Below are 26679 nucleotides of genomic sequence, written 5' to 3'. Positions count from 1 at the left end.
TGACATCCCACATGATTTCCCCTAAGCCTGCCAAGAGTAACTTCTGAGCCCAGAGCCAGGAGTAATCAAATACCGCCAAGTGTGGCCCCAAAAAAGCTAGTGATAACTGAGCATTTCAGCAGAGTGGTAAAGACCAACGTCAAACAATGATAAACCTTATTCTAAGTCTAAGAGCCAGTAGGAGGAACTGAAAACAGGCAAATCCGCATTATAATTCTCAAAAGACACTATCAGGGAGTATAATAGGATCAGAATAAAATTTTAAACAAAAATAGACAAATTTCTCTGCCTATAATGGAGATTGATATATTAAAGATCTATTTCAAGGATAATGATACCAGCCAACATTCATACTACTGTAGCTATTACTAGTTTTTGTCCAATATAGCTTCTGATATCAACTTAAAAAGTGTTCATTTGCGGGGCCGGTGCAGTGACGCAAGCAGAAAGGAATCTGCCTTACACACACTAGCCTAGGACCTCGGTTCAATCCCCTTCCCCCCCCAACCCCGGCATCCCATATGGTCCCCCAAGCCAGGAGCGATTTCTGAGCACACAGCCAGGAGCCACCAGATGAGAGCATCAGTCACCCTTGAGCATCTCCAGATGTAATCCAAAAACAAAAAAAAAAAAACGCACGTTCATATGGGGGCCAAGGAGAATATAGTGGGTAGGGTACTTGCTTTGCCTATAGTCAACCCAGTTTTAATTCCTGGAACACTGTATAGTTCCCCAAGCCCTGCTAGAAGCAAGCCCTGAGCACCAACAAGTGTGCTCCCCGTCTCTCCCCCCCAAAGTACCAATTTTATGGAGTCACTGACTAATTAATATAATCAAGTCTAAATTCTCCAGAGGAATTACCCCACCTTATATATTATCTAAAATAGAATTGGTTACTGACTTAATTTAATGCCAGTTTAGTTTTTTGCCCATGTAAAATGTATTTTGAAATAATATTCTTTTTAAAAAAGCATAAAGATAGATCCTTTTTAAATAAAAGGTGTGTTGGGTCAGAGCTGTGGTGCCTTAGGATGTTTGCCTTGCACACTGCTGACCCAGGACAGACTTCAGTTTGATCCCCGGCATCTCATATCGTTCCCCAAGCCAGAAGCGATATCTGAGCACATAGCCAGGAGTAACCCAAGTGTCACCAGGTATGGCCCAAAAACCAACCAAACAAATAAATATAAAATATGTGATTGTACGGGCCGGAAAAATAGCATAGAGGTAGGGCGTTTGCCTTGCATTCAGAAGGACGGTGGTTTGAATCCCGGCATCCCATATGGTCCCCAGTGCCTGCCAGGGGCGATTTCTGAGCGCAGATCCAGGAGTAACCCCTGAGCGCTGCTGGGTATGACCCAAAAACCAAAACCAAAACCAAACAAAAACAAAAAAAGGTGTGATTGTAAAGATAAACCTTGCCTTTACTCCTGATCAAATTAAGCAGCAAAAACCTACCATTTAAATGAAAGCACAAAAAGAAAAGTTTTATAGATTAACAATAAATCTGTTTCATTTCGGAAGATATGAAAAATTGTAAGAATATTTAACCTTGTGAATGCCCAACTGAAGATCTTCCTCATTATCACAGCCTTCAGCTCTAGCAAAATCTTCAACATCCTGCCATTCCTTGTTGCTTCCCTTGTGAAAGCATAGTCGTGTGCCTGGAGTTTAAATAAAAGAGTATATTAATACAGAGAAGAAAAGAAATCAAGGCAAAAAGAAAGATGAGGAAGGGAGGTAATGGGGACTAAGGGTCTTGGAGTCAGGTCTTGAGTCTTGGAGGTGGGAGTGATATAGCTGTATATCCAAAACACAGACTCAACAGAACTGAAAATGTGAGATCTAAGTTGAAACTACAGAACTTCAATTTGCCTGCCAAGGTAAGAGGCAGGGGGTGAGGGAGCTAGGCTGGGTGGTGGGAGGAGGAGATAACAAGAGCATGGGAGCACTGGTGATATGGGAGTGACACTGGTGGTGGGACTGGTATTGGAATATTACACACCTAAACTTTAACTATCAATGTCTTGATCAACCAGTTATTTATCTAAATAAAAAATTAAAAATAAACTCCTTGGGTAAAATCCTTTCTCATGTGCTATATTCACCTGAAAAACGAATCTGAAATTCTACCAACATAATACTGTATAGCATTAATGAACTGACATAGAATCTTATTAAGAGATATAGAGTTACTTTTTTTTTAAAAGTTAAAAAAAAAAAAAGTTTTTTAAAAAAGCGCCAGCGAGGTGGCGCTAGAGGTAAGGTGTCTGCCTTACAAGAGCTAGCCAAGGAAAGGACCACGGTTCGATCCCCCAGCATCCCATATGGTCCCCCCAAGCCAGGGGCAATTTCTGAGCGCGTAGCCAGGAATAACCCCTGAGCATCAAACGGGTGTGGCCCGAAGAACCAAAAAAAAAAAAAGTTATTAGCATGTATACTACACAAATAAACTATAAAGAAATCCAACTTATTTATTTTACCTTTCAAAAAACAGTGCCAAGCAGTTGAAGGCCAGGAATTGCACCATCCCAAATCATCATCATCTGAGAGGGAGGACATGCAAAAAATGCCAGATTCTGACTCACTATTTGCCTGTAGATAAAAATATAAAACATAAAGTGAAATGTCTAGAAATTTAAACTTGTTCCTACTGAAGGAACCTAAAATCTAATCCAGGTCAACAGAACGAGACTCAATATTTCTCATCCTTCTGTACTTCAAACTAATTTCTTAGTGAGGGAAAGTTAATATATTTCAACTGTTGTGCAAACTTTGTGAAAGTTTAATCTCATGAACACACTCACCCTTTCATGTCTCACTGGCGGTTCTTCCTTCCAGTGATGAGGGAAGGCTGGTTCGCTCTTAGAAGAGGAGGACACTGGTGGCGGGCGTGCATAGGAATGTAAACTCTTGCTAGTAGCTATGATGTGTACAGGAGATGATCTAAAATAAAGTAGTTTTAACCGTAAGAAATAAGCTTCTTAAAGAACTTTAAATGTGATGAAAAGAACTTAATAATCAAAATGCCAATATAACTGCATGTATGGAAAACATTAGTAAAAAGGTTTTTTTTCACATTATACTATTCCTTAATTTAACTTTTTACCAAAGTTCTCACACATTTTAAACTCCATTTCCCATTTCCCTCAGACTTTACAATTATTTTAAAGTCCAGTAATTGTTCATTTGTTTTGTACTGTGGTGCCAAGTTCAAATCCAGTATACAAGACATGAGCTCATTTCTCACCAAGTTCATCCCCAACCCTCATTTCTAAGGATTCATTTTAATGTATATGTAATGTGTTAAATGTGTTTTCACTCAGTTAAATTTTCTCTTTATAGGGTCATTCTTATTCAACTTCTCTCTTTTGATCATTAGAGGTCTCTATAAAAATAAGGAAGGCGTCTAAGCTAAATGTGATTAAATCTGAATTCTTATAACTAGACAGGTATCTATATTATGTTAGAATGTTTATTATAGCAAAAAGCACCTACTTGTAACTGGACACTGTCTTGCCTTATATAAACTTAAACTAGTCTGAAAGTATCCTTACATAAGGGCTAGTTATGTCTCCATGCTATCCTTTCTTAAAAATGTTCCTTTTACTGTTTACCCCTCAGTCTCTTTATTATGCAGTAATCCATTTCAGTACATGATGCTCCCAAGAACATACCAAGACCCATTCTCCAAAACAGATCAGCAATTCATGGAGGAGGTAATATTAGAAGAAGCAGACTTGGAAAGGACCAGTATAGTGTACTGACTTAGAGATTCAGGAGGTAAAATCATGTGCAAGAACAGCCAGACGATTATCTGAAATGCCAAAAGGGCAATCCTAACAGAAAATAGTTCGTGCCTGTACTAATTCTTTAAAGAAGAAACAAATTGACTTTCCAATTTTCCATTATTCCCCTAAAATTTTATTAGCCCCTTCATCTAATCCCCGTGCTCTATAGCTCTATCACATATTCTCCAATCAACTTTGGACTCCAAACACAATTACTAATGTTTTCACCTTTGGACAAGTACTTTAAACTTAAAAAATTAGAAATTACAAAACTGCTAAAAATGCCTTGTGTTCATCCCTGCTTTGACAACGTAAGAAAATTTTTTTTAATTTAACCATTTAAAAAAGAAACAATGTAATATTCTAAAATGTTAAGGCCCATATGGTCTATAAACGTTAACACGCCAAATGGCTTAAAAATACTAATACCATTAATCTTGTTGCCCTTCTATCTATGCAGGGATAATATAAATTTTACCTGTCCTCAACCCCTTGGTACTGTACAGTTACGACTTCAGACATCCAAAGCTCAATAACTAACATAGTTTAACACTCTACAAGAAGTTGCGTGAACAGCCACAGATAGTGTTAGAAGACAGGCAAGACAGCAGAGCGTGACTCTTGGTCTTGTTCCCTAGGAAGAAGGGAAGCATAGAAGATGCTGCAGAGAATAATTTACATCTTTAGGAAGATACTCCTTTACATGTTTTAATAACTTAATATTCATTTGCTTTGACTTTCAATGAACTGTTTCAGCATGACTTCGTAATGAAAAAATGAAAAGTATCTCTAAAGTAGAAATGGGTTCGGACAAATGCCCAAAGTATAATCAGGCTTTATTTTTAAATGAAAAAAAAATTTTTTTTTTGGTTTTTGGGCCACACCCTGTGACGCTCAGGGGTTACTCCTGGCTATGCACTCAGAAATCGCTCCTGGTTTGGGGGACCATATGGGATGCCGGGGAGATTGAACCGCAGCTGTCCTAGGCTATCGTGCGCAAGGCAGATGCCTTACTGCTTGTGTCACCACTCCAGTCCCAGATGAGTAATTTTTAAACTATTTAAAACAGTAACAAAAACTGGGACTAAAAAGTAATACTCTGAAAATCTTGATTTCTTTCCTGTGGAAATTCTTTGAAATTCTCTTCAAGACTAATTACTTTGTGGAATAAAAACAAAGTAGTACAGCTTAAAGAGTTGCCAGAAATCATAGCATTACACCCAAAAAGCTTATCTGTTAGCAAAGAATATAATTTAGGAACATCACACTAAAATACAGTTATTTCTACATCATTCACTCAAAACCCATCACTCACTTGAATGTTAATCTGGATATTTCTCTTACCTACAAACTATTATTATATTTCTTGTTTTGTTTTGGGCCACATCCTGCAGTACTCCAGGTTACTCCCAGGTCTGTGTTCAGGGACTGCTCTTGGCAGGCTCCAGGAACCATATAGAATGCCAGGAATTAAACTCAGTTGCATGCAAGGCCAACACCTTACCCACTGTATTAATGCTCCAGCTCCTCATTGTTTTTTTAAATAATTTAATCATTTTAGACATACATTATGAAAAAGCATCAACATCCATCCTTCTAGGAATGTTAGGTGGAAGCCTAAGAAATTTTATAGCAAACTATTTTTCTTTTTTTTTTTTTTTTTTTTTTTTTATAGGGGTCTCCTGAGTGGCGTTTGAGGGTTAGAGGAAACTCTGGTAATACTTTGTTCGGTGAGGCTTGTGCCACTATATTGACCCAGGTACATTGTGGAGCTGGGCTCCAGTAGAACTGGAGAAGAATATATGGTACTAGGGACAGAACTTGATCCCATGCATAAAAGGTATGTGCTTCACTACATTGAACATTCTCCCTGAACCCCAAAAGAACAATTTAATTTTTTTTTTTTTTTTTTTTTTTGCTTTATGGGTCACACCCAGAGATGCTCAGGGTTTACTCCTGGCTATGCATTCAGAAATCGCTCCTGCCTTGTGGAATCATATGGGATGCCGGGGGGATCCATACTAGATTAGCACATGCAAAGCAAACATCCTACCACTTGTGCCACCGCTCCAGCCCAAGAGCTTTTTTAAAAAGTGATCTAGGTATAAAAAACAAAACTTTTTAATAATGGAAGTCCTTATTAGTAGAATTTAGTATTAGCAAGCAGATAATCTAGTCATATACAAAGTAAATAAACCTTGACCAAAAGGAAACCAAACTCAAGACTGACAAAAAGTTTATTATTGGAGCTGGAGTGGTGGCGCAAGCGTAAGGCATCTGCCTTGCCCGCGCTACCCTAGGATGGACAGCCGTTTGATCCCCAGCACCCCATATGGTCCCCCAAGCGAGGAGCGATTTCTGAGCACATAGCCAGGAGTAAATCCTGAGCGTCACCAGGTGTGGCCCCAAAAGAAAATAAAAAGAAAAAAGAAAAAGTTTATTACTATAGTTCTATTAGAGAAATAAATTTCCTAAGCAGAAACAGGTAATCAATCATATTTAATGACTCTAAAACACATACAAATATTTTGACTCTGCTGTTCTCATATTACTTTTTACCTAAGTTCTTTTAAGGATTGGGTTTTGTTGTTGTTGTTGTTTGGGGTGGGGGTCACACCCAGCAAGGCTCAGAGATTACTCCTGGCTCTGTGCTCAGGAATCACTCACTAGTGGAGATCAGGGGATAACATAGGATGCTGGGGATCAAATCGGTATCTTGTGTGCAAGTCAGTTGTGTATGAGGAAAGTCCTACTAACTTTATCTAATGATGAAAGCATAATATTGGAAATAGTAACTAAACCAATAACCGAATAATTAATAGTATTATTTTTATAACTGAGAAGTTAACAAATTTTCTATATAGCCAATGGTCCTACCTGTTGTAAAAGGAGCACTGCATGAGTGGACTTTGTGGACTGGTGGCAATATTTGCTAATTCTGTTAACCAATCCACCTCATTTTCACTGTAAGTATTTTCTGTTATGTCTGAGGTATTTTGGTTCCAAGATGGTCTTGGATATTCTTGATGTGAAACATCTGAACTTAGCTGGTATATGGCAGATTGGGTAGAATCACTTTGAACAGCCTGAAGTTCAGGAAGATCATCTGCAAATAAATAATTATAAAAAGGAAATTACTAATTCAGGGAATAATACCGTAATTTCAGTTGAAAGCGAAATCCTCAAAGTCAGCTGATTAATTTTGTAAGACAAAACATAAATTCAAAATGTTTCCTTGAAATAAATTTCAATCTAAAAAAAGACTGAACATATAATCATCAACAAAGTCAAAGGAAAAATAAAACCAATGAATGTAAATTTACTTAGCAACTTCACTATACAAATCATGCCATTAACATAATGCACAAAAGCTTGTAAACAAGTTTTGTACTTTCCGATCTACCCCCAATTTTTTATTGTTCCCCAATGTCCAACTTCATTATCATGTACAAGACATTTTTACGTGAACACGTTAAGAAAATAATATTTCAGGTGTATACATAGGTATTTACTGTTGATATGCTTTTATTAAACTGTCAGACAAGTTTAATAATGCAAAGACAAACTATGTTTAGGTACACTTACTACAGTTATTTACCTTTTTTGTTTTTGTTTTTGTTTTTGTTTTTGGGCCACACCCGGCATTGCTCAGGGGTCACTCCTGGCTGTCTGCTCAGAAATAGCTCCTGGCAGGCACGGGGGACCATATGGGACACCGGGATTCGAACCAACCACCTTTGGTCCTGGATCAGCTGCTTTCAAGGCAAATGCTGCTGTGCTATCTCTCCGGGCCCATATTTACCATTTTTTACCAACAAATGCTGTATTGGTTTTTCTTCCTGTTTCTGAAAGGCTGTGCATGATAATCTTTCAATTAAATAAGTATTTACTGTAAGTATTACCCAAGTACCATTCATGTGCACTCCAAAGGTCACAAATATTAAGACTAAATTCTAAAATTCTGAATTTAAAAAAAGAGAAGATAAAGCTTCTCGCAGTCTTAAAATTTCTACAACACACACACCTACAAAATATTTAGATCCACTGGTTTCCTTCACAGTTTGCCAAGAAACTCTTAGACTTGAGAGTTCTCAATTGTCATTCAAGCAGTACATATGCCTCTTTCCTACTCAGTCAAGAAAAAGTAAAAGTCTAAAAATATCAGTCTAGCACTGATTCAGAATATCCATTCATAAAACTAAGCAGAAGGGACAAGGAATAAGAACAGATGCCAGAGGCTGGAGCAATAGCACAGTGGTTAGGTGTTTGTCTTGCACACAGCTGACCCAGGACGGACCTGGATTTGATCCCCAACGTCCCATAGGGTCTTCTCCCCACCCCCAGGCAGGAACGATTTCCGAGCACATAGCAAGGAGTAACTCTTGAGCATCACCGGGTGTGGCCCAAAAAACAAAAACAAAAAAAGAAAAGAGGCCAGGGCACAAGCTTTCCATGCACTGGATCTTTGTCTGGGCCTAGTACATGACCAAGGTCCCAGCACCACGGAGGTGGCTCTGCCAGAGCTGAAGAAGCAGTAAAACACTGAACTGTCAGGGGCAGATGACACCACAATGGGTTTCCTAAGCACTGCCTCGAAGAATGCCACCCTCAACAGCACACAAAACACTAAAATAAGATATCTTCTTTAGAATGGCAGAGCTCTATACTAATTTAAAGTCACTCTAATCTGTATTTTTCATTACTGATATCTCTCTTCCCTGACTGCCAAAATTTCGAGTATCATTTATCTCCTGTAAATGTATTTGTATCTTTCATATACTTATTTAAAAAAAAGTCATGAGGTGTGGTACAAATGTTTGACAACCCTGGTCCTAAATTCCTGATTTTTTCTTAAAACCTAAAATGTGATGATAAAGAATCATTAAAAATAACCTAAATAAAAATTGTTACCTGTACACCAATAGTTACCACTCAGTGGATATAAGGGCCCAGCAATCTCTTGATATTTAAACAGTTTTTTGTTCCTAAACCAATATTCTGATCTTCAAATTCCCAAACATTAATATAACATATAATCAATCTATTTCACCATTTGTAAAATGAGGGTATAATCAAATATTCTCAGGATTTGGTGGACCATTAAAGAAAACGGCCTAATATAGGAGAACAAAAATGGGCTAAAAATGTTGGACAGCAAGCCAAGGCACTCATTGGCTGCTGATGTAGCATAGTAATATGATTCTAGATTACACCTCAACAAACGTACACATTTATAATAACTACAATTGTCGGTTAGGTCCTCAAGTTTCAGGAGTCCACTGTAATTCTCCAAAATGCCTACAACCCTGCAGTGCAGAATGGCCAACTATAATTTTCTGATTTCACTAAATGTTTCAAAAGAGCTTCTGAAAAGCCATATAGCAGGATTTCCCTAAAGCAGGGGTCTCAAACTCACGGCCCGTGGGCTGTTTGCGGCCCTCCATACAACATTTTGTGGCCCTGCCCTAGAGGAATCTTTTTTTGTTTTGTTTTGTTTTAGTTGTTTGGGTCACACCCCCCAATGTTCAAGGCTTACTACTGACTTTGCACTCAAGGATCACCCCGACTTTGCCTCCTGCGGCCCCCAGGTAAATTGAGTTTGAGACCCCTGCCCTAAAGTATTTAATAGACCCATCTTTACTCAAGACATTTTTTTTAATGCATAATTTTTTTTTATTTAAACACCTTGATTACATACATGATTGTGTTTGGGTTTCAGTCATAAAAGGAACACCACCCATCACCAGTGCAACATTCCCATCACCCAAGTCCCAAATCTCCCTCCTCCCCACCCAACCCCCGCCTGTACCCTAAACAGGCTCTACATTTCCCTCATACATTCTCAATATTAGGACAGTTCAAAATGTAGTTATTTCTCTAACTAAACTGTGGTACATATACACAATGGAATATTATGCAGCTGTCAGGAGAGATGAAGTCATGAAATTTTCCTATACATGGATGTACATGGAATCTATTATGCTGAGTGAAATAAGTCAGAGAGAGAGAGAAAAACGCAGAATGGTCTCACTCATCTATGGGTTTTAAGAAAAATGAAAGACACCCTTGTAATAATAATTCTCAGACACAAAAGAGAAAAGAGCTGGAAGTTCCAGCTCACCTCAGGAAGCTCACCACAAAGAGTGATGAGTTTAGTTAGAGAAATTACTCAAGACATTTTAATGTTATGTGAGTTTGTATAACCTTAAAAACTTCAATTTATATTGGCTTTAGGTAATATTTTTGAGTGCTAACAAGAGGAAAAAGAAAACTTCACATACTAGTTATCATCAGATGAGAGATTAAAAAGCTAGCAAAATATTAAAATTGATGTGAATTCTCAGAAAACTGCTTTGTTTACCAAGCTCCATATGCTCATCACAGGAGTTGTATCCAGGTGAGGATGGCAAATTTTCATTACACTGTAGCAACTCCAATGAGTCATTCATTCCTGAAGCTCTCTTGTCCATTACCAGCAGGAGTTTCTGTACTGCATTAGGCATCTGATTTGTCTTCACTTCCCACACCATGTTATGGTGTTCCGACTTAAAAATAAGAAAATATGTCGAGTCATTTGATTTGAAAGTTCTAAGTATAAAATCATTCAGAGACAAGATTTTCTATCTAACTTAATCACATTATCACTACCTCTCAAATTCTTTATAACTATAATGACTGATATCTTCCAGTGGTCCTCAAACTATGGCCCTACGGCCACATACTGTATTTGTATCTGTTTTGTTTCTTCATTGCAAAATAAGATATATGCAGTGTGCATAAGAATTCGTTCATAAGTTTTGTTTTTACTATAGTCAGACCCTCCAATGGTCTGAGGGACAGTGAACTGGCCCCCTGTTTAAAAAGTTTGAGGGCCCCTAATCCATGTATGTAAAGAAACAAAAATCAAATTCAGATCCCAAGGATGAATATTCTTTAATGTTAATTTAGAACAAATTTTCTAGAGAAAAACAGCAGTTATACACTTCTACTTTTCATAACCAAACATTGTGACCAAAAAAAGCATTTTTACTTCAAACTTAAAATTGCATTTCCTAAAGACTATACGAATGTTTTAGCATTATATTTTAGTTTCCTTACCAACTGTTTTGTCATCTTTTGAAAGGACAGTTTTAAACATTCTAAAACACTGACTCATAAAAATTGGAATGTCCCTTAAAATTTAGTAAATAAAGGATTATTGTTTCGGGTTTTTGTTTTGTTTTGTCTTTGAGCCACATCCTGTAGTATTCAGGGCTTACTCCTGGCTCAGTGCTCAAAGAACACTCTGGGTGGGTCTTGGGGATCCAAGGCTATTATTGGTCCATGAAGGCTCTCATTTTTTTTTAAATAAGTACTTAGAAACTAGCCACATGAAAATTATTATCTGTCCTTCAGAATAGGTTACATTTTCCAGAAAGATAAGTAATGATCACTGGAAACAGCTATTTACTAAAGAGTAAGTCTACATTAATCTCAGAACTATTTAAAAGAAAACAAGATGAGTTAAGTCATCAAATAATTTCTCAACAAAATCTCCAAACTATATACTTTGTTATGAAAGTAAAATATATCTTTTACATTTTACATGGTTATGTACATGGGAAATGGCCTTTCTGATTTCTGATTCTATTGCAAATCCCATTTTTATAAAGCTCTGAATAAAATGAATCACACACAAAAATGTATTTGAATCTATCTCAAAACACACAAAAGCCAACTATTGCTGTTCAAAGTCACTGAAAATAAAGTAATACCCCAGCCTAAGTGGACCAAAAAAGCAGGGAGGTATTAATTGCTTAGTTTTTTTTTTTTTTTTTTTTTTTTTTTTTGTTTTTGGGCCACACCCGGCGATGCTCAGGGGTTACTCCTAGCTGTCTGCTCAGAAATAGCTCCTGGCAGGAACAGGGGACCATATGGGACACTGGGATTCGAACCAACCACCTTTGGTCCTGGATGGGCTTCTTGCAAGGCAAACGCCGCTGTGCTATCTCTCCAGGCCCAATTGCTTAGTTTTTGAAGCCACCAACACTGGCAATATGAAATATTCTTCTACAAAGGCTTCTCTATAATCATTTTTATTATGAAATATTTCCTAACTATAAATATACTGTAGACAAAAATTTAAAACAGCATTCTTGGGGCCGGAGTGGTAGCGTAGCAATAGGGCACTTACCTTGCAGGCGGCTGACCCAGGATGGACCTGGGTTCAACCTCTGGGGTCCCAAATGGTCCCCAAGCCAGAAGCGATTTCTGAGCACATAGCCAGGAGTAACCCAGGGTCACCAGGGATGGCCCCCTCAAAAAAACAAAACAACAAAAACCCTACATTCTTTAAAAACTCAATGTTAAACTGAGATTAACACTACTGACATTTTAGTACATTATATTATAATTAATCTCTTTAATGATACCCCAAATTATATATTTGGGGCCAAAGAGATAGCATGGAGGTAGGGCATTTGCCTCGCATGCAGAAGGACGGTGGTCTGAATCCCAGCATCCCATACGGTCCCAAGCCTGCCAGGAGCGATTTCTGAGCACAGAACCAAGAACACTGCACGGTATGGCCCCAAAACAAAACACAAGTATATATTTTTTTCATACTTCATAATTTATAAATAGTTGATGCCCATTTTGGGGGGGGCAACACTCAGCAATGCTCAGGAGACCAAACGGGATACTGGGGATTGAACCTAGGTCATATGCATGTAAGGAAAGTGTGTGCCTTACCCACTCCAGCTCCAGATGTTTTTTTCCTAAAATGAATTCATGCCTGTCATTTTTTACCAAGATCTATTTTAAATAGGTAATACATAAGAATTCATTTATTGCTGTTGTTGAAAGTATTTTATTCTTTTCTACATATAAATAGCACACTGCACATTGCTTCATTTTATTTTTAATATTCCTTTTTTGATGCTTTCTGCCTGCCTCTCATAAAAATGAATCCATATCCTGGGCATTGCATTAGAGCCTTACTCAATACTGAGTGTAAGACGTTCCATGGGAGTAGTGAAAAGGGCACTGGGTTAGGTGTAACAAAATAAAGGTTTTTGATTCAGCATGAGCATTTACTGAATATATATAACTTAGGTGAGTGAGCTGCTCACTGAAACACTATTTCCATTTATAAAACATGTCTAAGTGATATATGCATTACTTTCTCCCACGTGTAAGAATAAAAATGTACAAGAAATGTAAAACTGATTCCTGAGAACATCTGATGCTCTAAACAGGATAGTTACTGAAAATAGTTAACTTCTGCAATTCCCTCCCTGAGAAAGACTCTATACCAAGTCAATCAATACATTTCAAATAAAGTCACATCTTATACCATCTTATACTTTAGTGTGACAATTTATCTGAAAGATGTCTGAGATTTTCACAAGACATTAGTTCTTGCAGTTTACCACAATCTTTCATGTACTGCTTAACCATACTTCTATATATAGCAAAGACAATTCTGTTAGGGTATAACAGTTCCCCACCAACTTGATGGGTTCAAGAAAAGTAGTGACACAAAATGATTTCTTAAATATAACTGGTCAAATGATTTTGAACCTACTCATCTCCAAGCAAAAAATCAAGTAAACCCATCTTAATAAAAGATGATCAGTTCTTATGGTAGAGGAATCATGTGTGCTTAAATGAGGCACAAGCTCCACCTTCAGATGATTTCTCTTGTTTGGGTTATCATCCCAGACCTATTAGTTTTTTTTTCCTTTGAAGGAAACATGCTGGGCCAAGGACTGAGACTAGGGTTCCTTCCTTTAAGTGATCCCCAGACCACATTTGACTTTTAAAAGAATCAGGAGCAGTGAAAACCAATGAGGTAAAAATGATCGCCCACATTCCTTTGGATTAAAAACAAAGTATCTCCATTCACTTAATATATATATATATATATATATATATATATATATATATATCACATTTCAGACATTATAGTAGTTGTAACATTGGAGCTCAATGATGTGTTTGTTATGAACCTTAAAGAATCTATACTTCAAGAGCTGGCGTAGTTGCAGAGCATTAGGGCATTTGCCTTGCATGGGCTGACCCAGGACGGATGCAGGTTTGATCCTTGACATCCCATATGATCCCAAGCCAGGAGCAATTTCTGAGCTCAAGCCAGGAATAACCCCTGAGTGCTGCCGGGTGTGCCCCTCCCCTCAATTTAAAAATCTACAATTAAATAGGGTCAGCGTGGTGGGTGAGCAGTAGGGCATTTACCTAGCAAGTGCTAACCTAAGACGAACCCCAGTTCAATCCCCCTGAAAGTCCCATGTGGGCCCCCAAGCCAGGAGTGATTTCTGAGCGCATAGCCAGGAGTAACCCCTGAATGTCACCGTGTGTGGCCCCAAAACAAAAGCAAACAAAAAATAAATCTATACTTAAATAGAAAATTACTGCAAAGGGCCGGTGAGGTGGCGCTAGAGGTAAGGTGTCTGCCTTGCAAGTGCTAGCCAAGGAAGGACCGCGGTTCGATCCCCCGGCGTCCCATATGGTCCCCCAAGCCAGGAGCGATTTCTGAGCGCTTAGCCAGGAGTAACCCCTGAGCATCAAATGGGTGTAGCCCAAAAAAAAAAAAAAAAAAAAAGAAAGAAAGAAAGAAAATTACTGCAAGTGGTCAGTGCTATAGCTTTTTGCTTAAGAATGGGCAAAAAGGAGGTTAGGGAAGATGGATTGATTCCAGGCATCCCACAGGGTTCCCTGAGCACCACCAAGAGTAATTCCTCAGAGGACCCAAGAGTAGCCTCTGCGCATCACAGTGTGTGACCACTCCAATACACAAATACACAAAACCCCAATACACGAATGGGCTAAGATGAACTCGTAATGAGAAACTTATAAGCAGATTCATATTTAGAAAAATATCACACAGATTAGGTACTATATAATCCAGCATCATAAAAAGGTAGGATGGCCTTTGTGGTAGTGAAAAAGAATGCAAGAGGTTAACAGGAATCAGAATTTTCAGTTTACCAAAAGTGGCTCGCTTCTCAAAGACAACTGAGTAAGAAAACTCTGCCAGACTACCTAAATATCAGATGTTACTACATGTAGTGGACAATGATTTAATGCCTTTATACCTTGTTTATATAACAGCAATAAAAACACCCACATAACCTGTTCTAAAAACTTAGGAAAACAATTTTATGAAGTCTAACAGTAGTGCTCAAAACAGAGCACAGAGCAAATAGTCACTGTAAAATCGTTGACTTAGTAGCAAAGATCAGATAAATTGACAGTGAAGGTTTTTGAACACAGGTATGACATGATTATAGCTGTAAACATTCTTTGGGATCAAAGAGATAGTACAGCAGGTAAAACACTTGCTTGCCTTACACGTGGCTGACTCAGGTTCAAAGACACGCCCCCTCCACGCACCTCAGGAGCTCCACCAGGACTGATTTCCTGAATAAACCTGAGCATCACTGGGCGTGCCCCTCCCAAAAAAAATTTCTCTTTGTGTTTAGAAAGAGAACAGAAAAAGGTGGAAGACATTGGAACTGGGTATTTTATCTATAGAACTGTGGCTGGAAGGAGGGGCTCTTGGTAATCTGGAGGATTCTGGCGATGGGTGTGGTATTGTAATGATGCAGGCATGAAATGTAAACAGTATTATAAACCAGATACCTCAATAGGAGTTGTTTATACAAAATCATGCTGAAACACTATGAGTATGAAGAAACTTTACATATTTAAGGAGACTTATTAAAAGCTTATTCAAATATAAACATACACTATATAATAGCACAGCAGGTAAGACAAGGCACTTACTTGCCTTGTATGAAGAAGCCCACCTAGGTTTAATCTCCAGCACCACATATGGTCACTAGAGCTCTACCAGGAATGATCTCTAAGCACAGAGCCAAAGTAAGCCCTGAGCACTGTTGAATATAGCCAAAATAAACAAACAAACAAAAAGGTTATCCATATTCCCAATTTGTCTGTGGCCTTAAACTGTGGGTGGTGAAAATTGTCATGATTTGGGTCAGATAGAGTAAGTACATTGGTTTCATGTGGCTGACACAGGTACAATCCTCAATCCCCCATATAGTTCGTCAGGAGTGACCCCTGAATACACTGATAATGGCCCCCAAATAATAATTTATATGGTTTATTATTAGTAGAGAATTGATTAGTATACCTATTTTATAAATCTATATACCCAGGGTTGCATAAATATCCCCCAAATGAAAAGTCACAAGCAAAATTTAAAAAGCCCTGTCTAAGGCTTCACTCTGCCCCAAACTTCCTTTGTTGGTATTTTCATAAAAGAAAAAGCAATGGTGGAATCAGTGTAGATTCCTTATTTCGTAACTAAGATAGTCTATGTCAGGGGTCTCAAACTCAATTTACCTGGGGGCCGCAGGAGGCAAAGTCGGGGTGATCCTTGAGTGCAAAATCAGTAGTAAGCCTTGAACATTGGGGGGTGTGACCCAAACAACTAAAACAAAACAAAACATAAAAAGATTCCCCTAGGGCAGGGCCACAAAATGTATGGAGGGCCCGAAAAGGGCCCGCGGGCCCCGAGTTTGAGACCACTGGCTATGTGATTTTTCTGAACAAGTAATATTCAGTTTAGATTTTATTTCCATGGGATTTTGACACTTAAGTATATAGAACAAATTTAACCATTCTAATTAACTCAAAATTCTTTGACTACTGTAAATACTATCATATAAATAAGATCTGCATAAGTAAGCACTAGTTGCAATTTTGCACTTGACTTTATCCCCATTTTAAAAATATTTATTGTGAAATTCACAAGTGGTTATGCACTCCATTATTTTCTTAGATTCATTCTTAATTCTGAAAGAGCAAAGCTTCTGGAGTTCAGAAAAGCGAAACTACAGATGACCTTGTCTTCTCACACCCTGCAAGAATTCTTTGGTTTTCTTAACTTTTCCCAGCAAGGTTCTTTCTATCCTATCACCAGGTCCTACAGTATCCACTGAGCAGTATTCACTTTACACTAACATCTCCTTTCTCTGTCATTCTACAGCACTAAATTCTTTTTTTTTTTTTTTTTTTTTTTGGTTTTTTTGGGCCACACCCATTGACGCTCAGGGGTTACTCCTGGCTATGTGCTCAGAAGTTGCTCCTGGCTTGGGGGACCATATGGGAGACCGGGGATCGAACCGCGGTCCGTTCAAGGCTAGCGCAGGAAAGGCAGGCACCTTACCTTTAGCGCCACCGCCCACTACAACACTTGAATGAGTTGTAAGGGTATGAGAGACCAAAACATTAGCATTTCAACTCAGATTACCTACAAAAAAAAAAAAAAAAAAAAAAAGGGACTGAGGATCTGTTGAACTTAAGTTCACTGTGTCTACCCAAAGCTATGTAAACAGACTTACTTCCTTCTTGCTGGCCATATTACCTGGGGCAGCTGCTTAGTCTCAGTCTCACAGTACTCTTCTACTTATTTTACAGTGTTAATGTTAAAATTAAATAAAAAGCATGAAAACAGAATTTAAACCCATATACATATCTAAGTATTTTTGCACTGGGTTTTCAGTGAAACTATCTGGGAAAAGGAAAGTCTCTGCTACAGTAAAGAAAGACCTTAAATCTTTATTCAAAAATATATTTCCACCCCACAATAACTCATTTTAGAAACTAATTAAGACACAATATGTAAACAAGCTCCTCTTTCAATTATATCCTGGTAAGGCTAACACTATTGTTTATTCCTGCTTCTGTGTACTGGTTTGGTACTATAAAGACTGCTTGCTTCTGCATAACATCTCATAATAGATCAACAAAAGAACAAAATTTGCTAGCAGTCATACTTTGAAATGTCACATTCAGTAGTATAGATTTTTATTAACAGGATACTTTTGTCTTGCAAACTTTTAGATGTAACTACAAAATCTTACAAAGAAAGGAAGACTAGAAATAGAGAATGAGTGGAAAAGAAAATTGGGTTCTATTAAATGTCTACCTTTGTGCAGAGCATGTTCAAATATCATATAATTGTACATAAAGCAAAACATAGAGGGCTGAAGAGAATATAGTAAGGAACTTACCACATATATGGCCAACCTAGAATCTATCAGCAATAGTCCCATCTGGTCCTCAGAGCATTGCACTATGGCCCCAAAAGCAAACAATTAAAAAAAAAAAGATTTCAAAAAATATATGGGAACACTTTTGTCAGGGTGTTCCAGGACAGTGAAAACCAGTCACCCAAAACTCTTCACCCATTAGTATTCTTTTGGTAAAATATATAGCTGTGGATTACTACCACCTATGTCACTCTAAACAAACAAGTTAACCTTGTGTCACAGTTTTCATTGGAAACAATGCCTGACTTATAATTTATATTTATACTAAATTCTGCAGGCTTGCTCTTCTATCAAACTCTCTCAGCTACTAAGGCTAAAGTTTAGCTTTTTGCTAAACAAAGTCTCATCATTTCACATAAATGTTTATTTCATAAGTCCAACATAAAATGCTGATATTCATGTTGATAAAATGTAACAAAATACCCATGCTATGCCACTAGAAACCATACACAGAACTTTAGAAAAGCATTCTCAATTTAAATAACAATAAGAAGCCATTGTATGAAAACTTGAAAGAGCCTATGCTCACAGAAGAAAGCCTGTTTTCCTAAAACTCCATTGCAATCCCAGCAGCACGTTCCAGGGCGATATGCAGCCATATGCCCTAGCTCTGCTGGAGAGGCACCCCATTAAAAATGAGTGTTGGAAACATCCTAACCTTTTGTGATTTAAACAAAACAAAACAATACCTATGGTACTAGCATTAATTCACAAATTAATTCAACTATTATTACGAAAGTCATATTTTAGTAATGACTGGAAGCACCAAAGAGAAGGTCTTCATATAAAGGGATATGATAACCACTGTGTCGTTTATAATGTATTTTTTTAATTTAAAACTTTAATCATTTAAGTTTTACGTCATTTGTGTACTTTTCAGCTTCAAAGTTTTCATTTGTTCTGATTTATATTTTTATTTTAAAAATCACTTTTATAGTTAAAAGAGAATGCATGTAAAATTACATGGAAGTAACTTACATTTATGACAGAAAAGGATATTTTCATTTCAAAAGGAACGATAGGAAACTAGTTCCTAAGACTTTCTCTGAAGCCTCAAGGCTTTATTGTTATGTTATTAAGCCCAGGTCCTTGGCCTTCCCCTATGAGCAGTAATAGAGCAAAGGGAAAGACCAAGGCAGCAGCGAACTCTTAAAGAGACAGTACCGTATGTTTACAAACAAGGAGCCAAGAACAGTGACACCTAGGATAGTGGAATTAACTTTTATGTAGTGTAAACTTGAAAAATAAACAAATAGTGATTTTAAAAGCAGAAAGGAAAAAAATGGCTTACAAAGATAGAAACCAGAGGTAAAATCCATTTTCATTTTATACTGTGTTGAGTTAGAATAAGGCTTTTTTTCCCCTCTTGCTGTAAATAGCTTCCTCAGAAATAAAGTCGCTTAAAAACTTAAAAGAGTAATTTTAAAAAATCGTGGCGTTATTTCCAAAATAATTTGCATCCTTCAAATGCTATCAAGTGCACCCTAACCTAGTAATCAAAGAAACTGAACCGATGATGCCGATTATTTTTTTTTCAATTGCGGTATAACAGACCGCAGTTTCAGGTTCCCTACAAGATATGGGCATTGTGCATAGAGAGAGAAATGATCACAACTGTTCCTAAACAGCACTTCACAAATTTACCTTGTGATGAATAACTAGTCACCGGGCTGTACTTTACATCCCATTATGTACTCTAAAACTATAAGTTTCTCCCTTTAGACGCCCCTTCGCAGGATTCTCCTCACCCAAATTAGTTTGCTGGCAGAAAAGGCAAAATAGCCGGGGGAAATACCTGTTTTAGATCACCCATAAACTAAAAACAACTCACAACAAAGTAAATCATCAATACAAAATCGAAATGGTTCCAAATGTCCAACCACTAGTAAAGAGACATCTGCTAAGGCCGGCTAAGAGAGGAAAACAACTGCTTGGGGGGGGGGGGGTTGGGGGGGATTGTGGGTTCTCTTGAACACTTCCAGCTCTACACAATCCCTTTTACAACCTCTTCTTCTCATCTTATTATCCATTGCACCCCGAGCTTTCAAAAAAATAAAAGAAAGAAATAAAAGAAAGTAATGTCAAGTATTGCCCTGTATAGTGTGCTCATTTAAAAACAAACAAACAAAAAAAGGATTCTAGCTGCTAACTCCAGAAAGAACCGAGAGGCGGCAGCAGCAGCAGGCCGGCTACAGAACCACGAAGCCGTCCGTCGGGGCTGCTTCTGGGGAGTTTTCCGCCGGCCGTCGGTCCCGAGCCCAGGCAGGCGAGGCCCTCCCTCCCTCCCTCCCCCACCCTCTTTCGCCATTCATCGCCGCGTCGCCTCCCCGTCATGTGACCGGGCCCGGACTCCGGCTTGTTTTTCCCCTCGCCTCGCCTCGCCTCGCCTCGGCCCGGCCGCACGGCGCAGGCGCCCGGGAGCCCCATTCATTCAAACTGCGTAACAATGAGCCCGGGGCCCGGCCGCTCCGGAGAGGAGCGCGCCTTCCCTTCGGTCCCACCGAAGAGCCCCCCGAGGGAGCTCGCGGGCGGGCGGCGCCTCGCGTCGGATCCCCCGCCATCCCGCGCCCAGAGCCCAGCCCCGATCCTCCGCCCACCCGGGCGGAGTAGAAGAGTCCAAGTGGAAACTTGAGGAGGGACCCTTTTTTTGGGGGGGGCCGTCCTCAGCTCCCACCCCGCACGGCCAAGCCCGCCCGTCGCCAGCCCAGCTCCGCCGTCGAGTCGAGCCGAGCTCCGCGGCTCCTCCCCGCCCCCGCCCCCGCGAGGGAGAGACCCCGGGCAATCTCGTCGGAGCTGTGGGGGGGTCGCCGAGAGCGGCTGCTGAGGAGTTAGTTCGCCCCCCCGGAGGCAAGGCGAGGGGCTCCGACGTCCTCAGCAAGCCCGCCCGCCCCGATGGGTCCCGCGGGATCTGCCCCTCCCCGCCCCGCCCCCACCCTGCCCGCACCCGAGACAACAAACCCCGCCGCCGATCGCGGGGCTCCTCGGGCTCGGGCGCCGAGCCTTTCTGGCCGCGACAACACCGCTCCGAGCTCGCCTGCCCCTTTTCCGACCGGCTCTGGCGCTCTCCGACGCCTGTGATCGCCGCCGCCGCGGCTCCTACTTCTGCCCCGAAACTTTCCCTACTTACCAAACCCGTCGCCATTACCAAGTCTTTCAAGCTTCGTCTTCCCCCCTCCCCTCTCTCAAACCCCCGGGGAGGGGCTGAGTCTCCGCCCAGCTCTTTCGCCTTCTCATTGGTTTTCCGACCTGTCAATCAAGCGTTCTTCTTTTCTATTGGGTGATACCGCCGCCTCGACTTCGGGGGAGGGCTTGTGTTGACTTTTGCCTGGTGTTTATTGGACCAGACAGAGTGTCGATCATTCGAGGGAGCGCTTCGGATTGGTCCCCCGCCGAGGCTCCGGGGACCCGAGCCAAACTTTGACCTCGAAGGGGATTGTGGGTTTGTAGTTCTCACTCGGGTGGGTTCTCCCAGAGACACGCAGGCGGGATGAACCAGTTGGACTACATTTCCCAGAAAGCCGCGCGCGGGCAAGTCTTGATAGTAAACAAGAGTCATAGGGACACGTGTATCAGCTCGTTTGTTTTGGTGTCGGGGACAAAAGGGAGGGGGCGGAGGAAGGGAGTGTTTGGAAGCTTCGCTCTTTTCTTTCTCTCTGGGCCTCTCTGAGCTTTTCCGACCTTCCCGGCCTTTTCTCAGCACCGGTTCCGGACCCCGGGCCGCGAGAATAGCTCGCTGCTCAAAATTTGGCAACAAGCCAGGGTATTGTTTTAGGGCAAGGGGAAGGAGATGACTGCACAAGCGGAAGCCAGGCAGCTTCGCCAGGGACCTAGTCACCTACAAATCACTGTCCCGGGAGGCTGAGGTTAATAAAGGTTGTGCCGAACTCCGAAGGGAACAAACAAGAATCACATTATCCTGAGCCTCGCCTTAGTCCCTCCACCGTACCAACTTGAGATTTCCAGAGCATTTCTGCTCTGATCGCCCAAAATCTCTCGAGTGCGCCAGACTCTGAGCAATAGGAGGTGGATCTCCTAGAGGATCTTTGAGTCTAGACTCTATAAAGCTGTGAAAAAAGGGTGAGGGGGGAAGCTACTATAGGCTTTGAAATGGAGACCTGTCAAAAACGGTGTTGCATACTGGCCAACTTGTCCTTTGACTACAACTTATTTAATTTGTGAAGCTTCTGTTTCTCAGGCGAGTTTGTTAATCAGTATCCCTATTCGGATGACTTCCCATTGATTTTTTTTTTTTTTTTATGACTTTCCACTTGGTTTCTACTAGAGTTGCTCCTTTGGTTGCTAACTAATGTTCTGACTCACTGGCTGATGGCTTCTTTGCTTTATAGTTACCTTCATTTTAAACAAGGCTCTCTCCCAATCACAATCCATCTGGCCTTTAATTGGGATTTCTACCATTCGCATTACAAAGGCTTTATTAAGCTTTTACCTTTGAACCATTAATGTTTAACCATTTAAGCTAGGCGTTGGGTTTTGTATCTCGGGTCACTGTGTATACATAAAATTACAAAAAGAAAAATTTATGATAATTAAAAAAAAAACCTGAAATCATAGCTTGGTTCTTTTTAAAAGTCTCACATTTCTAAATCTTCCTGAAAGCCACATAACAAATCAAGGCACCATGTGTTAAAATAAATCTTTAAAGTCTTTAGAATTCCTTCTCCTTTGCATAAAATCCGAGATTTGCTTTGGGCTGAACCTTACTTTAATAGCTTTCTATTGAAATTAAAAAAATTTTTTTACTAAATGGAACATTGAATCAGCTGTCTTAGGAATAACTTTGTAAATAAGACTGCTGGGAAAAAAACTTAAAAATTTCCAGTGGAGGGGCCCGGAGAGATAGCACAGTGGCGTTTGCCTTGCAAGCAGCTGATCCAGGACCAAAGGTGGTTGGTTCGAAACCCGGTGTCCCATATGGTCCCCCGTGCCTGCCAGGAGCTATTTCTGAGCAGACAGCCAGGAGTAACTTCTGAGCACCGCCGGGTGTGGCCCAAAAACAAAAAAACAAACAAACAAACAAACAAAAAATTTCCAGTGGAACTCTTATTGGTGGACACTATAAAGGGAACACTTGAACTTTAGATCAGGATATTGTACGTGATAATTTCACGAGCTGGCACTGTTTACATTCATTAAAAAATATGCATTTAGGGGCCGGAGAGATTGCATGGAGGTAAGGCGTTTGCTTTTCATGCAGGAGGTCATCGGTTCGAATCCCTGCGTCTTATATGGTCCCCAGTGCCTGCCAGGAGCAATTTCTGAGCCTGGAGCCAGGAATAACCCTTGAACAATGCCGTGTGTGACCCAAAAACCACAAAAATAAAAAATAAAAAATAAAAAATATGCATTTAGTTCCTTCTATTGACAACTCTGCTAGTAGGTAAGCAAAGATTAAAAAAAAATATTCATGTACTTTTTTTTTTCAAGTCATGGAATGTGTAAAATTATTATTATTAAATCACAATTGATCAAATGTCATTCATTACTAGGATTTTTTTAATCCCTTTCAGTGGATATTTAATCCTGTCTTATGACTGTGGAGTCAAATAACCACATTAGTATTTTTATGGGTGTTTAACATGAACATTAACATTCATTCTTGTATGACTAACAAAACCAGCCAATTCATAAAGCCAAAACAAAAATCAAAGTACAAAGATAGCCCTGGATTTCATTATATGTAAAAATCTATTCTTAACTAATTGTATATGTTCTTTTTTTTTTTTTTTTTTGGGCCACACCCGGAGGTGCTCAGGGGTTACTCCTGGCTGTCTGCTCAGAAATAGCTCCTGGCAGGCCCGGGGGACCATATGGGACACCGGGATTCGAACCAACCACCTTAGGTTCTGGATCGGCTGCTTGCAAGGCAAACGCCGCTGTGCTATCTCTCCGGGCCCTGTATATGTTCTTTAGATGATTTCATAAAATGAACATTAGTCTACTGAGTGGGTATATTTTGAAATGAAGTACATATACTACCAAATTATGTCAAGCAGCTTGTAAAATTATTTCTGCTGTTACAAAGTTTATTTTGTTAGATTTGTAAAAAGGACTATTTAGATGTGAAGTTAAACATTTTTCCTTAATTACACCACAGTTGGCACACTTTAACTAGAGAAAAATAAATGCAGAAGCACAAAAAATTGTTTTAATGTTGAAGATGTCACTTTAAATTGCTAAAAGGTAAGGAAATTAAATAAATCAAGTACAAAAATTAGTAAGTAGAGCTCATAAATATGGCCTTTAACAGTACTTCTTTGGTAGATGACAAACTCAAATATATGTGTATTTTACTACATTTTTTTTTTGGGCCACACCCGTTTGACACTCAGGGATTACTCCTGGCTATGCGCTCAGAAATCGCCCCCTGGCTTGAGGGGACCATATGGGACACCAGGGGATCGAACCGCGGTCCTTCCTACGCTAGCGCTTGCAAGGCAGACACCTTACCTTTAGCGCCACCTTCCCGGCCCCTTACTACATTTTTTTTAAAACTCAAACAAATTGCAAGAAAATTCTTGGCAGTTTTATAAATGAGTAATATGTGTGTTTCATGCTTGTAACTTGGTTAATTCTTGATGAAGCTAAACGTTTAGCTTTTTGCTCACATGATGAATAGGCTCTCTTTGGAAGATGGGAGCCAGTTCAGACTTTAATGTCAGCCCCTCCCCCCCACCACCTCTTTACAGGCATCTCAAGCTAGCAGGATCTGTCTTCTCGATTGACATGTATTTTATCATGAGAGGAGGAAGACTCAATCAAGGGGAAAAGGAGGAAGCAGTAATGATTATTTGGCTTCTAGACTGGAAAGGGTTTCTGGCTTAGATAAGTGATGTGTCCTATTATTAATAAAGATGGAACAGAAGAGAGATACTACAGAGGTCAGGACACCAACCTTGCGAGCACCCCAGTGACCTGAGTTAGATCCTCATCACCCCTAAAAGTCCCCTGAGCACATCAGAAGTAATTCCACATCATAGACCGGGAATAATATCTGAGCACTACCCAGTGTAGTCCCAAAACAAAACAAACAACAAAGATAAGAATGATTATAGAACAAATGTTTGGAGTCTCTCAGAGAAAAGGAGATGATAAGTTTAACCAGATGATGTCCTACTATGCAGGAAAGAAATACAAGTATAGGGTCCTTTAAAGAACTGAACCTACATCAGGGGTCTCAAACTCACGGACCGCAGGCCGTTTGCAGCCCTCCGTACAACATTTTGTGGCCCGCAGCTGGCCTTCAAATATCGCAGTATTCGCGATTATTCGCTTACCGAATAATCACAATAAAAATTGCATTAGTGCTCTCTCTCGATCCTCTCTTGAGCTGGAGGCTAGCTCTAGCTGGCATGGGTTTGGGGAAACCCCATGTGGAAGGCCTTCTCCCTAACTTGGGTGCGCTGGGAGCCTTGATAGGCCCCTAGCCTTTCCCTCTTCGGCCCTGGCCTCCAGGCCTTCTGGGGTTCCAGCCCAGGTGGCCAGAAATGGTTGGTCCTAACTTGGGGTGTGCTGAGATTTGCTCGGTTGCGCTGTTTGTCACTGGCAATTTCTGACCACTCTGCATATGGAAAACCATGCGGGGCTAGTGCCCCTGTGCGCATTGTATGTATTAAGAGTATTCCTTATCTCTGTATTATGTTTTGCGTGTCCAGAATGTCCATTTTGTATACTGCCCTTTCCCACACCCCTACAAAGCTCATTTTTACTCCTTAAATCTCACACCCCCCAAGCATCACTAACCACATTACTCTTTTTAACTTCAGTACTGCACAATCCTAATCACAGACCAAAGCCGTGCATTGTGTGTAACAACCCCGAACTGTTTCAAAAGACATAAAATGGACACGTATGTCTTTAGAATATTTTGTGTTTTTTCTCTGACAGCTATAAGTCTTACTAAATATTCTCTTATACAGTGATGATTCTAACCACTTTTTATCTTCTCTTTCTGAGCTGTTCAACAAGGAATTTTGGTGAAAGATTCCCCCAGTTTAATGCTTATTATTGAACCATGTCATGGGGATTGTTGGACTTGTTCTTATGGCCCCCATATGCACCAATAACGCCACGTGACATTGCTCCTTTTTTGCATAGGCACATTAAAATGGGAAAATACTATACATACAAATAAGATCCTATCTAATAGAGATTGGAACACACAAATCTTGTAGTGCAAAGGGACCTTACACCCTGAACATTGACATAACGACTTGGCACAGGCCTCAGAAGAAAGGGCATTTTCCATTCACCCCCTGAACCAGGGAAGCCATCCACAAAACATCCAGGTTTGTCTATAACATCATCTGGAAGCAATCCTCTACCATGGAAGACCCTTCAGACATCGACCTGCTCAAAAGAGACTTCCCTTAACACTGAGAAGACTTAACAACAATGACCTGCTTACAGGACAGGGCTCCCTGCATTGTCCTTTAATGGTGAGGTGAAACAAGAGGACACTCCACATCCTGACTTCAATGAAGGATATGCAGATTCCAAGATCTTTAATACAGAAACATGATACCAACAACAGAGACTGTGTGAAAAGTGTGTTGGCACTACAGACAATGTCTTGGATTGGATGATCTAGCTTGCCTGGAGCCTAGAGTTGGTCCTATGCCAGGAAACTTCAGGGGTAGGGTCTCTTTGTATTTAGGCCAAGGTTATTCCTTTCCATGCCCCTCATATTATTGTGGGCCTATGCAAACAACAATTGCCACTCTAACACCGTTTTTACTGTGCTCCTTTGACTCTAATCCTTAAAAAAAAAACCACTTAAAATTTGAGGTTAA

The 26679-nt window shown here is 40.0% G+C and overlaps 1 protein-coding gene across 1 annotated transcript in view; it reads right to left on the bottom strand.

Moving 5' to 3' along the window:
* HBP1 (HMG-box transcription factor 1) overlaps positions 1–21024 on the bottom strand; it is a 30913-nt gene extending 9889 nt beyond the window's left edge. Inside the window, exons 1-6 of the mRNA XM_049783285.1 lie at positions 20997–21024; positions 10153–10336; positions 6669–6897; positions 2808–2946; positions 2484–2595; positions 1552–1664 (exon numbers count right to left, since the gene is read on the bottom strand). Coding sequence (XP_049639242.1) covers positions 1552–1664; positions 2484–2595; positions 2808–2946; positions 6669–6897; positions 10153–10336; positions 20997–21011 — 792 coding nt within the window. The 5' untranslated portion in view covers positions 21012–21024. The remainder of the gene's footprint in view (positions 1–1551; positions 1665–2483; positions 2596–2807; positions 2947–6668; positions 6898–10152; positions 10337–20996) is intronic.
* Between the last annotated feature and the right edge of the window lie 5655 nt (positions 21025–26679).

This window comes from Suncus etruscus, chromosome 1 (genome assembly GCF_024139225.1).
Source record: "Suncus etruscus isolate mSunEtr1 chromosome 1, mSunEtr1.pri.cur, whole genome shotgun sequence".
NCBI lineage: Eukaryota > Metazoa > Chordata > Mammalia > Eulipotyphla > Soricidae > Suncus > Suncus etruscus.
Note: the sequence above shows the minus strand (reverse complement) of the source record. Positions and strands in the feature narration are given on the sequence as shown.